Genomic DNA, 15,286 nt, shown 5'->3' with positions numbered 1-15,286 from the left:
TGCCCTTTTTCCTAACCTGACTTGAAGTCTCCCTGCTTCCTCCTCATAACCAACAATGTATGCACCCAGCTTTGTATCATCGTTAGCTTGGAAGTTTTAATTGGCTTTTGTGTCATTTTATGCAGGTGTTACTTTTTCCACATGTGTAGCTAGGAACTGCGATGTTCAGAGATGTCCCTTTATATTGTTGTATGTATCGCAAAACATGCGGAATTGTATGAATTTTAGTAGGAGCTGCTTCATGCTAATCCTCTGGGTACTTTGTTTAACATGGTACATTGTGGTTGTGGTGCAGGGTGGGGGGTCCTTCTCATTACAGATCAGAGAGGGGTCATTCAGCTTATCGGGTCACTGCTAGCTCCCAGCAGACCAATTCCATCAGTCCTATTACCCTTCCCCCAAACCCTGAAATTTAGTCTCACACATGCCCATATGCTTTTTTTGGGGTTATTTTATCATTTGCCAACACAGAGCAATTTGCAGTAGCCAGTTAACTTACTATCATGTCTTTGGGATGTGGGAGGAAACCAGAGCACCCAGCAGAAACCCACAGGATCATTGGGTCAATGTACAAACTCCAGAGAGACAGCACCCCAAATCAGGATCAAATCTAGATCTCTTGCGATGTGAGGCAAAAATTCATTGTAGATTACTAGGGAAAATGAGTTTGAGAGGTTCAATAATCTCCCTTAATTTTGTTTTACGAAATGGACTTTGAAACAAAATTACGTTATTTAGCTGAGATTTCTGCTAATTAGTTTACACTTTTGTAATGGAAAGTAATTCCAGATAACAGTTGGAATATTTTCACAAAATATTTATTTATCTTGTCGCCTTTAACCTCAATATATTATAAAAAGCTCTCGCTGAGACTATATCAATGTGAATTATTCAATATTCCTTTCCCCTGTTAATTATCTTTAAGATCATTGACTTGGATTCCTAACCATATTGCAGACAATTTCTCCTTGCTAATTAGCATCCAGTAGCCAGGTTAAAAGAAATTAATCCCCAAATGGCCCTGTCATGCCCATTATAAAGAGGTGACTTTAATTGCTTTGGAAAAGGTTAATTTTCAGTCGACAGTCCAGACAAGAAGGGATATTAGTTGAGATTTTAATTTCATGTCATAAGGTTGAAAGCTAATCAATACACTCTTTATATCTTCTTTGTATTTTAACATTAATTTCAAAATCTATTCCATTTAAAGTGAGAGCTCTCGCCTAGTTTATATGCTGATACTCTGCAGAGAAGATCATGCTGTTTGTTGCTGGAGCATGTGCTGGTGGTATTGTTTCATCTTATGACTTGACATCCACCTTGAATGAAAAACTGATTATGATGATATTTCAGTTACTCGCAACGTGAATGTATATATAACTAACACGAATGTGTTGTAACTTTATGCAGGACCCATCTTCCCCACGAGGCAGTCCAGCCCATTCCCCACGTGAGAATGGTTTGGATAAATCTCGCCTGCTCAAGAAGGATGCTTCCAGCAGTCCGGCTTCCACCGCATCTTCCGGCAGCTCCTCATCTCTCAAATCCAAAGAACATAGTCATGTGAGTATCGTCTAATTTCTCTCATTGAATCTTGCCTAAACACAGTGGTATTACACTGGAAAGTTTGCAGATTTATACGTTGTCTTAAATTACTTTGGACCAGAAAGGAATTGCATTGTTGAAAAACACTGGAAGTACCGTACGTGTCAGATCATGCGGTGAAGAGGGAAATTAATATTTACTTTTTTTAAGAACAGGGGAAGGATAGACTTTTAGACTGTTGAGATAAAGTGACGAAAGAACAAAAGGGAATGTCTGTGGATGGGAGGAAAGTTTTTTTTTAAATGTAAGGGGTGGTGAATGTTGCAAGATTCCAGAAGGTTAGAGAAAGTGAAAATGTCGAATGATTACCTGAAATTACCAAAGGAATCTGGAATAATCATGCTGGAAATCTGGAATAATCATGCTGGAATGCTGACTTTTTGAAAAAGTTGAACTCACCATTGAAGGCTGCAGTGCACACAGTCCAAATATGAAGGGCTGTTCATTAATATTTGGTTGAAAGTGGAAGAGGCTAAGGAGTGTGAGAAGTGGAAATGAGATGGTGCATTGCAGTGACAGATCACTGGAAATGTGTGGTCATGCGTGTGGGCCAAATGTTAACTCTGTCTTACTCCTGCCATAGATGCTGATTATTTCCAGCATTTTTTGTTATTTCAGATTTCTAACAATTGCAGTTTATTGCTTTTATGAGATCTGTACTGTACAGTTACATCCTGCATATTCTGGAAGTAACATGAACATGTGTTTAGATCAAGGAATAAAACTCATTTGATCGTTTATTGATATTGGCTCTAGAAACTGTTCAAGTAAATTGCACCATATGTATCGTGTGGAGGATAAAAGTTATTAAAACAGCATGAATGAATACAAATTAAAATATCTAAATATGTTTGAATATCTGTTGACATTGTTAGAAATCTTGGATTCGTATTAAAACAGGAAATAAGTTATCACTTATGGGCAGTTATTGTAGAAGTCTTTAGCAGCTTAGGTTGTTTTGACTGCTTCATATAAATTCAGATCCAAAGAAGGGTCCCATCCCGAAACATCATCTGTCCATTCCCTCCACAGGTGCTGATCTGTTGAGTTTCTCCAGCACTGTGTGTATTGTTCTAGATTTAACTCTGGGTATTTATATTATTCATTAGCTCATTTATTTATCCTTGGCTTTGAAAATGATTTTATTGTATGTAGGATGTGGTTAGTATTGTTATCCAAGATATCTGGGTGTAAGTTGCTCTTTTGTTATTCCAGTTACAGCACGTACTATAAAACATGGTTCATAGGCTGCATGCAAATGTACGATTTTTGTCCCATATACATGATTAGGAATAGGCAGCTGTCCAAGGGTTGTTTGCCTGGTCTATAAATGAAAAAGAACAAATGCAGCAGTGAGCCAACAAAGTAAAATTCTAAACAAATGAAATGATTTTGTTTTGTTCGATAACCAGAACTTTGACCAAGTTCTCTAAATAAATGAGCCTTGTAGATTCAAGGTTTCAAGGTTTGTTTATTGTTTGTCCATTCACAATCATTGACAACCAAGAATTGGGTGGTGATGACTGGAGAGACAGTGGACAGCTCGGTAAGACGGCAACCGGGGCGGGGCGGGTTGGCAGCCCAAACTGCATCCTCTGAGAGGAGGAGACCCAAATCAAGCTACAGACAACGCATGGAAAAATACCCACAGGGGTGCCCGAGAGGGGGGGGAGGATGAGCACCCCAATTTGACGGATCAATGGCTAACGACTAATGGCAATTAACAACCGACTATGAGTATGAAATGCAGATGTGGAAAGGTCTGCAAGTTCAGCTGAGGCCTAAAGATTCACCAGACCCAGATGAAGTGTTTGGAGGGAGAGGGAATGTCACATCACACAGGTATTTTAACTGGTGAGACGCAGGAGGAGCCGGGCCTGGAATCACCCCATAGAGCCCAAAGCCTCCAAATGGCATAACTAGTCCCTCAGAACAGACCTCCGGAGAAGGTTCGAGTCAAATGGCCACAGGCCTGCAAGACAGCAGTCTGGCATCAGTTCGATGAGGACGTCGTCAAGGTGCTAGAAGCAACTGCGAAGAGAGGCATGTATCAAAGGCTGCGGATGATGACGACAATCATCGTCGGCCTAGCTGTGGAAAGGTTTGGAGCAGTGGAGAAGAAGACTGCCAGAACACCTTTCAACATGAACCAAAGAGCAGCAAAGATCCACAAGATCCGGCAGGACTGAAGTCCCTCAAGAAGCAGTATAAAGAGGCCAGGGAACAGCAACGTCCCCCCCTTGGCTGAGCTGCGAACCATCTTGAGGAAAAAGCTGCTGACCAATCGTGGAGCTGAGTGGCACTGAAGACGCTGGAAGGAAAGAGCTAGGAAGCGAGCATCCTTCATAGCCAACCCCTTCGGCTTCACCAAACAACTACTCGGGCAGAAGCGCAGTGGGAGTTTGGCTTGCCCTAAGGAGGAAATCGTCCGGCACATCCAGACCACATACAGCAACCCTGTCAGGCAGCAGGAGCTGGGCCAGTGCAACATCCTGATAAAACCACCTCCACCCATCAGGGAGTTTGATAATAGAGAGCCGCTCCTGAAATAGGCCCAGGACTTTGTGAAGAGAGCAAGATCTGGCTCAGCCCCTGGACTGAGCAGAGTCCCGTACAGGGTCTACAAGAACTGCCCCTTGTTACTGAAATGGCTGTGAAAGATCCTGAAAGTCATCTGGAGGAGAGGGAAAGTGGCGCAGCAGTGGCGATTCGCTGAAGGAGACTGTATCCCAAAGGAAGAAGATTCCAAGAAGATCGATCAGTTCAGGATTATCTCCTTGCTAAATGTTGAAGACAAGATCTTCTTCAGCATAGTAGCGAGGCGGCTGACCAACTTCCTCTCCAGCAATGGCTACATCGACAGCTCAGTGCAAAAGGGAGGCTTGTCTGGTGTGCCAGTGTGTCTAGAGCACACGGGAGTGGTGACCCAGCTCATCGGAGAAGCCAGGGAGAACAAGGGAAACCTGACAGTGCTCTGGCTTGACCTGGCCGACGCCTACGGCTCCATCCCGCACAAGCTGATCCAGACAGTCATGACCAGGCATCATGTGCTGGGCCAAGTGGCAAATCTCATCCTGGACTATTACAACCAGTTCAGCATGAGAGTCTCATAAGGATCAGTAACATCAGAGTGGCACAGACTGGAGGTTGGGATCATCACAGGCTACCATCTCTGTGATCCTTTTTGCCTTGGCTGCTGAGCCAGAGTGCCTGGGCCCTCGGACCAAGTCAGGAGTGCGCCAACCACCAATCAGAGCCTTCATGGATGACCTGACTGTCACCACTGAGTCAGTGCTAGGAGGCAGGTGGATCCTGCAGGGGTTGGAGAAATTGATTGGATGGGCAAGGATGAGGTTTAAGCCAGGAAAATCAAGGTCAGTAGTGCTGAAGAAGGGCAAAGTCATGGGCAGGTTCCGCTTCAGCATCGAAGGGTCACCAATCCCAACTGTTTCCGAAAGGCCAGTGAAGAGTCTTGGCAAGGTGTTTAACAGCAGCCTGAAGGATATGGCATCAGTCTAGGCAACCTGTCAGGAGCTGGAGAGCTGTGGACCAGTCGGGGCTTTCCAGCAAGTTCAAGGCATGGATTTACCAGCATGGTATCCTGCCAAGGATACTCTGGTCACTGCTTGTCTACAAAATCTCAATCTCCATTGTAGAGAGATTGGAGAGGAAAGTCAGCAGCTTTCTCAGGAGGTGGCTGGGACTGCCCAGGAGCCTTAGCAGCATCGCTCTTTACGGAAATAACACCAAGCTCCAGCTGCCCATGAAGTCCCTGGAGGAGGAGTTCAAGGTGACTCGGGCCAGAGAGGTGATGCTGTACAGGGACTCCAGCTACCCCAAGGTGGCTCAAGCAGGGGTGGAGGTGAAAACTGGGAGGAAGTGGAAAGCCGGTGAAGCCGTGCTGCAAGCGGAGTCTCAGATACGCCACAGAGTCCTGGTGGGAGCAGTGACTCGGGGAAGAACTGGTCTGGGAATCTTCCCAACTCCCCAGTTCGACAAGGCCAAGGGGAAGGTGAGCTGCAGGCTGGTCCAGGAGGAAGTGAGGGAAGTGGTGGAGGAGGAGAGGTGTACCAGAGCAGTTGGCTTGAGGCAGCAGTGAGTCTTGACAAGGTGGGACCAGGCCATGGACAGAAACGTCACATGGACTGAGCTCTGGCAGGCTGAGCCACAGCGCATCAAGTTCCTGGTCCAGGCAGTGTATGTATCAGCAGCTGCAGACGAGCACGCCCCACCACCCAGATGATCACCTTCGTGAAGGCCAGAGTGCAGCTGGCAAGAACCTCAGCAGCCAGGAATCCGTCAGGAATCCTGGCGACTGCGCAGGACTGGCAGCTTTCTGTAGACCTAGTGAAACAGCTGAAGTTTCCACAGCACATTGCCACGACCACCCTGAGGCCAGACATCCTCCTGGTCTCAGAGACGACCAAAAACATTGTCTTGTTGGAACTGACAGTGTCGTGGGAGGACCGTCTGGAGGAGGCCCACGAGAGGAAGAAGATCAAGTATGAAGAGCAGGTCATAGACTGCCGTAAGTAGGGTTGGAAGGCAAGGTGTATGCCCATCAAGGTTGGGTGCAGAGGTTTTGCAGGGCAATCGCTCTACAAAGCCTTGAGTGCGCTGGGCATCAACGGAATGGAGAAGTGAAGAGCCATCAAGAACACCACAGAGGCAGCGGAGAAGGCCTCGAGATGGCTCTGGATCAGGAGAGGAGGTCCATGGGGAGCAGCGAATGCCACCTAAACACAAGTCGTGGTCTGATCAACCACGGCTGGGTCGCCTGGGTGAGGTTGTCTGATGTTGAAAGACCCGAAGCACCCAATGATCCCAGGTTACATCACTGATGATGTGTTCAGGAACATCAATAGAAGTTTTTTTTTAAATCAATTTCATACACAATTAAAACAACTGTAATGCAGCAATTTAATTAGGAACACATGTAACACCAGGTGTAATAGGCTAGAAATTTAAGTTTCTTAATTCCTAATTTCTAATCATTTTGTCCTTCTTAAACATTAATATGGATATTTATTGGCTTGTTTAAAAAGTTGTTTTAATTTTAGTTTCTCTCGCACCTTGATGTATTCTTTTCTACTCCTCCAATCCTTTCTCTTGATTCCAGTTGATGTTGAGTTGTTCAAAGACACTATTCAGAAGCTGCACAAGCCATTAACCTGCATTATTCTTGGCTCTCATCTGATGCTGCTGTGGGGAATTGACCACAGGTGAACAAGGAGGAGGACTGACTGAACTTTGTGCCTTCCAGCACAGTGAAGAATGCTGTGGTGGATGTTTGTGTTAAATCTTATTGTGTATTGTGTGTTCTTTTTTAATTGTACTGCTGCTGGCAAATTCATTTCACTGCACCTTCAGGTGTATGTGACAAATAAAATTGACTATTGACTATTGAAACCTGCTGCATTGTTCACCAGCAGCCTCAAATGTTTTTTGTCTATTGTGGCTGGAATTTTGCCATGGAACTGACTGGTTGTAGTTGGTCTGACCATTCTAAGAATGGGCATGGTTGCTCAAATTTACAGTAGTTGAGGTCTTTTGGGAATCCAGGCTAATATTTTTCCTCTTTAGCCAAGAATGCTGGGAACAATAACAAGCTACTGATAAACCTATTGAGAATTCTCGTCTTTCTAAAGAAAATGTTTTTTAATCCCCTTGGTCAGTGTTGACCTTGGAACTGAAATGATATATTACACTGTTATTATTGTAATAAATGTTAATGCTTGCTACAAATGCAATCTCAATGCAGCATGAAAAGGCGTGTACTCCTGTGATGAAGTCCAGTACCCCAACTCCCCGAGGAGATGTGTCGACTCCAGGCACAAGTGCTACTTCAGGGTTGCGTCCCAGTCTCTGCAAACCTCCAATGATGGACCCATTAGGTAACCAATCTATAACCTAAACAAGACATAGTGCTGGAGTATCGTAGTGGGTTAGGCAGCGTCTCTGGTGAACATGGATTGGTGACGTTTCAGATTGAGACCCTTCTTCAGACTCTGAAGAAAGGTTCTGGCCCAAAACATCACATCTCCATGTTCTCCAGAGGCTGTCTGACCCACTGAGTTACTCCAGCACTTTGTTCCTTTTTTGGTAAACTAGCATCTGCCTCCAATCTATAATCTATTTGTTTTATGTTAATGAAAGATAAAATATGATAAAATTGCCTAATCCATTTTTATAGCAGTCATGGTGGTTTTCAAAGAGCAGTTTGAAAAGAGGAAACTGAAAATTTTCATATTCATCATGGTATTTCAAATTGTCAGCACTTTAAAGGGCCTGTCCCACTTTCCCGAGCTGCTCACGAATTCTCCCGAGTTTTCCCCTTCATTCAAACTCGTAGAATGTTCGTAACGGGTCTGTAGGAGTCCGTAGATATATCGTAGCAGCTCGTTATGTCAGCCATAGGTACTGGGGGCATCAGGTAAGTCGGGACGTTTTTTCCAGCATGACAAAAAATGTCCACGAGTAAAAAGATAGTCGGAAGGTGAAAAATTGCAACATTTAATGCCCCGAGTACCTACGGCTGACATAACGAGCCGCTACGATATATTCAGATTATATCTGATATTATTAATTGCAAACTCTACTGCAAATGTAAATAATTTTTTAAGTTTGTGTAGATTTATCTTTGCATAACTCAAACTAATTTTATTACAAAAATGAAGCAACTTTTTTTTGCAATTACTTTACAGCCTCAGGATTAAGGGCACCCTTGGCAGTGCCAGGACCTTACCCTTCACCGTTTGGGATAATGCCCAGCATCAACGGCGACCTTAACAGCCCCGGAGGTTACCCCAACCTACATAATATTCCACCTCAGATGAGTGCCGCCACAGCAGCAGCAGTAGTTGCCTACGCACGACCCCCCATGGTAAGCCATGCACTACTCACACATTCCTACAGTTCACGTTCTCTGTTGAAGGCCAATAATGTATAAAATAGCAATTATGGAGGAATATATCAATAGCTTATCTTGCTATGTGAAATGTTCATTTGTATCAATTTGAAATTAATTAAGACCCAAGGTTACAGGTACGCCATTTCTGAAACCTTTATGTAACTTGAATTGTTTGTAAGTTGGAAATGAACAAAAACAATGGGATCACAGAAAATGTTTTTTAGATGCTCATTTCAATGTTGACCTTGGACATTTTGCTGATCTGAAAGGTCAGAGATAGAGGTCAGTATGGGCCAGTGTTCTGAGGTAATGTTGGGTGAGGGAGACATAGGCACAGGTCTGAATATGGGGACTGGGAGGGAAAAATCAGAGTGGCTTTGGAGAGAAGCATTTTGGTTGGTTGAGGAGAAGGTGTTGGAGGACAACAATCTGATGAGAGGCAAAAAATAGTCTGAAGGATATTCAGAGCTCCAAAAGCAGGAGGAAGGTGGGCGGGCAAAGATAAGGGTCTGGGTGGAAGGTGGGTTTTATCACACAATATCAAAGAATGTGATTTGTAGGTTTATTTGCTGGACCAGCAAGAAGTTCTCGTCCATTTTCTCTTCCCTTGGAACCTCCGGATATGTTATTGAAAGACACGTATAAAAGGCAACTTCCCTTGTTTTGCTAGCACTCACAACTTGGCTTTTTGACCCCACCACCCCTGTGTACTTTGTGCTAATGTTCAATCACACAAGAACAACCTTGAAAAACTTTGAGGAAGAATACTTCTCTACAGCGAGATCATGGGCCGCAGAGTTCTTTGGATCACCCCTGACTCGCATGTACCTGCTTAAAAAAGTACCTCCATTACTGTTATTATCTTATTGGTGGTCTACATACCACCTCAAGCTATTGCCAATGTGGCACTGGGCGAAGTATACTCTCATCAATGCTCTTGAAACAGCAAACCTTGATGCTCAGTTCATCATCGCTAGTGACTTCAATCAAGCTAATTTCAGGAACATAAACCTGTCCTGGGTTCATCGCTGTGTATCACTGCTACTTCACCATTAAGACCACCTGTCGCTGCATCCCCCGCCCTCATTTTGTCCAGTCTGATCATCGGTCGGTACTGCTTCTGTCAGCTTCAACATTAAGACGCGAGGCAGCAACAAAAAGTGTAATACAGCAATGGTCTGGGTCGACTTCAGGATAGCCTGAAGTGGACTGGAAACTGTTTAAGACATTTCAACCAGTCCAGATGAGTGCATCACAATCATCACTGATTTCATCAAGAATTACATTGCCAGTGGCATTTGCACAAAGATGATTTGGGTCTATGCTAACCAGAAACCTTGGATGAACAGTGAGATCGGCTCTCTGCTAAAGAGCAGATCCAAGACCATCAAGAGGGTTGATCCCATATTGCACAAGAAGGCCATTTATGATCTGTGCAAAGCTATCAGGGATGCCACAAGAGACATTCAAAATAAATAAGTGGATGTCAGGCAACTGTGACTGTGCCTGAATACCATCAGTGGCGACAAGTCGAATTCAGGGGCAAGTTTGGCGACGACACATCTCCACTGGAAGAGCTTCATGCCATTTACACACATCTAGAACAGGCAAACACGGTTTCACCTAGTCATGTCCCCCCCCCCATCCTCCGCTGGCTCTGTCCTATACATCTCGGTGGTAGGTCAAGATCTACTTTCATATGGGTAGACTCTGAGAAAACAGCCTAAATCCAAGTCCCAGAATGGGTTCTAAAATTGTGCAATGATCAATTGTCCACAGTCTTTGCTGCCATTATCAACCTCTTACCCCAACAGTCTTCTGTCCCCAACTACTTCAGGGTAATCTTCATCAAGCCAATCCACAAGAAAAGTAAAGTAACTTGTCTCAATGACTAAGGCCCAATAGCTCTTAACATAACCCGTAATAAAGTGTTTTGAAAGACCTGTAATAGGCCATGTTTATGACAATCTTCAGGACAATCCAGACTCCCTACAATTTGTGTACACGGAAAATAGATCTCCAGAGGATGCCATCCCTTTTGGCCTCTATTCAGTCCTAGATACCTTGACAATAAGAACACCTTTGGAGTCAGGATGCCATATACCTTCAATACTGAATAAGCTTATCTCAACTCCTAGATGTTGGCCTTGGGGTTTATATCTGCAGCTGAGATTATATACAGGAAGAGATTGCGAACCTAGTGCCATGGTATCAATGCAACAATCTAGCCCTTAACATCAGCAAGATTGAAAAGAAGGTTGTTGATCTAAGGAAACGAGGGGGGTGAACATGACCTTGTCCTCATCAACAGTGTGGACAAAATCCTTTAATCTGGACCTTCCAAACTGATGCGATGATCAAGAAAATATGTCGGCGCCCCAGGATTTTGGGATTCACAAAGTCATTGCACGCCACCTGCGTGACGAGCAAATGACGCCCAAGTGAGACAGGCCCTTAAGTTGTGTTTGGCTATTTTACGTTTATAAATCCCTGAGGGCAATGCTAGAGTGTTGCAAGTTCTCTTTCTTGACAGGGAGAGAAAGTAAGGCATTTTTGTACTGTAGCTGTATTGGAATCAGAGCAAGTTATTTTGTTATGGTTACAAGAATAATTTTTCATTTATCTGGCAACTGAACATAACGTTTTACTAACCACATTACATCATGTGCGGTTGAAATTGAACCTTAAGATGTTTGAACCACAAGTGCTTTAAATTGCAATATCTTCATGGTATGTCTACATTTTAGTTGTGGTCATTGCTGATCCCTCTGTCACCTACCAATTAGTGATAGTGCTACAATGACATCGGAGTGCTCTGGGTTAAGAGAGGTAAATTGGTTAAATATTCATTTCTTTAACCCTGCTGCACTAAATGTTTGCTAGAGACAAAGGAGATGAATAGCACTGTGTGCACAGACAGTTGAAATGGTATCCAGCCTATCCTCATTGTTAAGGTTAACGTCTGAGCGGGGGGTTCCGACCCAAAAGTCACCTATTTCTTTTCTCTAGAGATGCTGCCTGACCCGCTGAGTTACACTAGCAGCTTTTGTCTGTCTTTAATTATTCTCTTTCTCTGGGTGTTTGCTGTTGGAAGGTTGGCAGAGTTCCATCGGAATTTTGATGCTTGGGTTAGTGTCAATGAAAGTAAATTAGCTAGAAAGAAAGTTGATATCGTTGGCCTTCCATTGTGTGCTACCCTTTAGTGCTCCAGAAGTGGCGGCGCTGCCCAAGCAGCTGCGGTTCACCTGCAGTCCGCTAGTTTTTTCTTTTTTTTTGTTTTCTTTTTGTCCTGGTGTTTAGTTTATTTTGTTTATTTTAGTTGTGTATGTGTGCAGGGGGTGGGAGAAACTCTTTTTAGTCTCTTCCTTCGTGGGGGATGCGACCTTTTTTTGTCGTATCCCCCGTCTCCGTCTGTGCTGAGGCCGATCGCGGAGCTGGCGGCCTCCAATTGGGACTGACCTCGAGGCTCCGAGATAAATCGGAGCCAGGACTTTCCGACTTCGGGGCTGTGGTAGCGTTGCGACAGCGGCGACCCGACTTTGGAGGCTCGGCCGCGGGCCCAGTGGACGACATCGTCGGGAGCTCGCAGGTCCCAGGTTGGTGACCGGTTTTCTGGAGCTCCTGCAATGACAGCTTCGTCCACTGGACTGGAGGGTGGCAGCTTCGACCGCCCCGGGCCACGGAGTTTGAACCTGCCCGTTTGCGGAGCTCGGATGCGGCCACTGGACTTACCGTCACCCGGCTGGAAAGCTGGATTGCCTCAACGCAGAGGGAGACGAGGAGGGAATAAACAAGTACTTTAAGACTTTTGCCTTCCATCACAGTGAGGAGGTGCCTGGTAGACTCACTGTGGTGGATGTTAAACTGTGTTAAGTGTGTGTCTTGTTATTTTATTCTATGTTATGACTGCAAGGTATACAATTTCGTTCAGACTGAAATGTCTGAATGACAATAAAGGATACTTTACTTTGGAGAAAGTTCTCTGCTGAAGATCAACCGTCAAAGCACTTAAATCGCAACTATGATTTGGCTCAAGAAAAAAGAAATAAATGTACAATCAGATAACTGAAAATATAACGGGAACAATCACAAATTTGTTTTCCTTATGAATGAAATCAAAATAAAATCGAAATACCATATTTCGGATCAAGATGGCGGCGCTGGCTTAACAGCTGCGGCCCACCTGCAGTCCGTCTGTTTTTTTTCTTTCGTTTTGTTCCTTGTCATGTTTTAGTTAATTTTGTTTTATTAAGTTGTGTATGTGTGTGGGTGGGGTGGGAGAAACATGCTTTGGTCTCTTCCTTCGGGGGATGCGACTTTTTCTTCGGTCGTATTCCCCGTCCCCGTCTCCGTCTGCGCCGAGGCCTAATGGCGGAGCTGGCGGCATCGGAGCTGTAGCAGCGGCAGCAGCGGCGGAGACCCGACTCGGCACCGAAGCTGTGGCGGCAGCAGCAGCAGCAGCGGCAGCGGCAGCGGAGACCCGACTCGGCCCTGGAGCTGTGGCGGCGGCAGCAGCAGCGGAGACCCGACTCGGCCCCGAAGCTGTGGTGGTGGCGGCAGCAGCAGCGGCAGCGGAGACCCGACTCGGCCTCGAAGCTGTAGCGGCGGCAGCAGCAGCGGAGACCCGACTCGGCCCTGGAGCTGTGGCGGCGGCAGCGGCAGCAGCAGCGGTAGCGGAGACCCGACTCGGCCCCGAAGCTGTGGCGGAGGCGGCGGAGACCTGACTCGGCCCCGAAGCTGCGGCGGAGGCAGCGGCAGCGGAGACCCGACTCGGCCCTGGAGCTGTGGCGGCGGCAGCAGCGGCAGCAGCGGTAGCGGAGACCCGACTCGGCCCCGAAGCTGTGGCAGAGGCAGCGGCAGCGGAGACCCGACTCGGCCCTGGAGCTGTGGCGGCGGCAGCGGCTGCAGCAGCGGCAGCAGCGGTAGCGGAGACCCGACTCGGCCCCGAAGCTGTGGCGGAGGCAGCGACCACCCGCGGAGTTTGAACCGTCGCCTCGGCGCAGAGGGAGAACAAAGAGGGAAGAGACAGAGACTTTAAGATTTTGCCTTCCACCACAGTGAGGAGATGTTTGGTGAACTCACTGTGGTGGATGTTAAATTTGTGTTGATTGTGTGTTTTTGTCATTTTTTAAATTATATGTATGACTGCAGGGAAACAAAATTTCATTCAGACCGAAAGGTCTGAATGACAATAAACAAATCTAATCTAATCTAATCTAATATTTTTAGAAAGGTGATTGTTTAGTTTGGTTTAGAGATACAGCACGGAAACAGGCCCTTCGGCCCATCAGGTCCGCACGTACCAGGGATCCCTGCACATTAGCACTATCCTAGACACAGTAGGAACAATTTACATTTCATCAGCAGTCACTCGAGTATGACTGTCCTTTCCCCTCCATAGGGTCGTCTACTTTTGGGTCTGCAGATGTCTGTAGAGGCCGATCCACAATCCACACACCTTGGTGCAACATGGGCAGTGGAGACTGGCGGTGGTTGGTAGTTGTCGAACCCCCTTCGCTCTCTCCTTACGGTGCTGTCGCTTTGTCTCTGCGACACGGCGTAGTTCCGTTTCATGATATGCAGCTCCTTCCTGCACGGATTTCCTCCAGTTTCAGATTCAGATTCAACTTTAATTGTCATTGTCAGTGTACAGTACAGAGACAACAAAATGCAGTTAGCATCTTCCTGGAGAGCGACATAGAATATGATTTCAATAAATAAATCTATTTACATGCATACAGTCATAGTGTTTTTCCTGTGGGAGGAGGGGGGGGGGGGGGTGATTGGCAGTCACCGAGGTACAGTGTTGAGTAGTGTGACAGCCGCAGGGAAGAAGCTGTTCCTGGACCTGCTGGTCCGGCAACGGAGAGATCTGTAGCGCCTCCCAGATGGTAGGAGGGTAAACAGTCAATGGTTGGGGTGAGAGCAGTCCTTGGCGATGCTGAGCGCGCTCCGCAGGCAACGCTTGCTTTGGACAGACTCAATGGAGGGGAGCGAGGAACCGGTGATGCGTTGGGCAATTTTCACCACCCTCTGCAGTGCTTTCCGGTCGGAGACAGAGCAGTTGCCATACCATACTGTGATACAGTTGGTAAGGATGCTCTCGATGGTGCAGCGGTAGAAGTTCACCAGAATCTGAGGAGACAGATGGACCTTCTTCAGTCTCCTCCGGCAGAAGAGACGCTGGTGAGCCTTCTTGACCAGAGTTGAGGTATTGTGGGTCCAAGAGAGGTCATCGGAGATGTTGACCCCCAGGAACCTGAAGCTGGAAACACGTTCCATCTCCGTCCCGTTGATGTGGATGGGGGTGTGCGTGCCGCCCTTAGACTTCCTGAAGTCTACAATGAGCTCCTTGGTCTTCTTGGAATTAAGGGCCAGGTTGTTGTCAGCGCACCATGCTGCTAGGAGCTGGACCTCCTCTCTATAGGCCGACTCATCGTTGTTGCTGATGAGGCCAATCACCGTTGTATCATCTGCATACTTGATGATGGTGTTAGTACCATGTACAGGTGTGCAGTCGTAGGTGAAGAGGGAGTAGAGGAGGGGGCTCAGCACACAGCCCTGTGGAACGCCGGTGTTCAGGGTGAGGGTTGAAGAGGTGTGCTTGTCTAACCTAACAGACTGGGGTCTGTTGGTTAGAAAGTCCAGTATCCAGTTGCAGAGGGAGGGGTCGATGCCCAGGTTACCGAGTTTGGTGATCAGTTTAGAGGGTATAATGGTGTTTAATGCTGAGCTGTAATCGATGAACAGCATTCTTACATAAGTGGAGCG

General features: G+C 46.2%; 1 protein-coding gene across 11 annotated transcripts in view; it reads left to right on the top strand.

The window, feature by feature from the left end:
- Positions 1-15,286, top strand: part of tle1 (TLE family member 1, transcriptional corepressor) — a 124,671-nt gene that overhangs the window by 80,934 nt on the left and 28,451 nt on the right. For all 11 annotated transcript variants that reach the window (XM_033017622.1, XM_033017616.1, XM_033017613.1 and 8 more), the window contains 3 exons: positions 1,411-1,563; positions 7,367-7,499; positions 8,310-8,488. In XM_033017622.1, coding sequence (XP_032873513.1) covers positions 1,411-1,563; positions 7,367-7,499; positions 8,310-8,488 — 465 coding nt within the window. The remainder of the gene's footprint in view (positions 1-1,410; positions 1,564-7,366; positions 7,500-8,309; positions 8,489-15,286) is intronic.

The sequence above is a fragment of the Amblyraja radiata genome, chromosome 3 (assembly GCF_010909765.2).
Source record: "Amblyraja radiata isolate CabotCenter1 chromosome 3, sAmbRad1.1.pri, whole genome shotgun sequence".
Classification (NCBI taxonomy): domain Eukaryota; kingdom Metazoa; phylum Chordata; class Chondrichthyes; order Rajiformes; family Rajidae; genus Amblyraja; species Amblyraja radiata.
The sequence above is the reverse complement of the archived record's forward strand: the minus strand, read 5'-3'. Positions and strand labels throughout refer to the sequence as shown.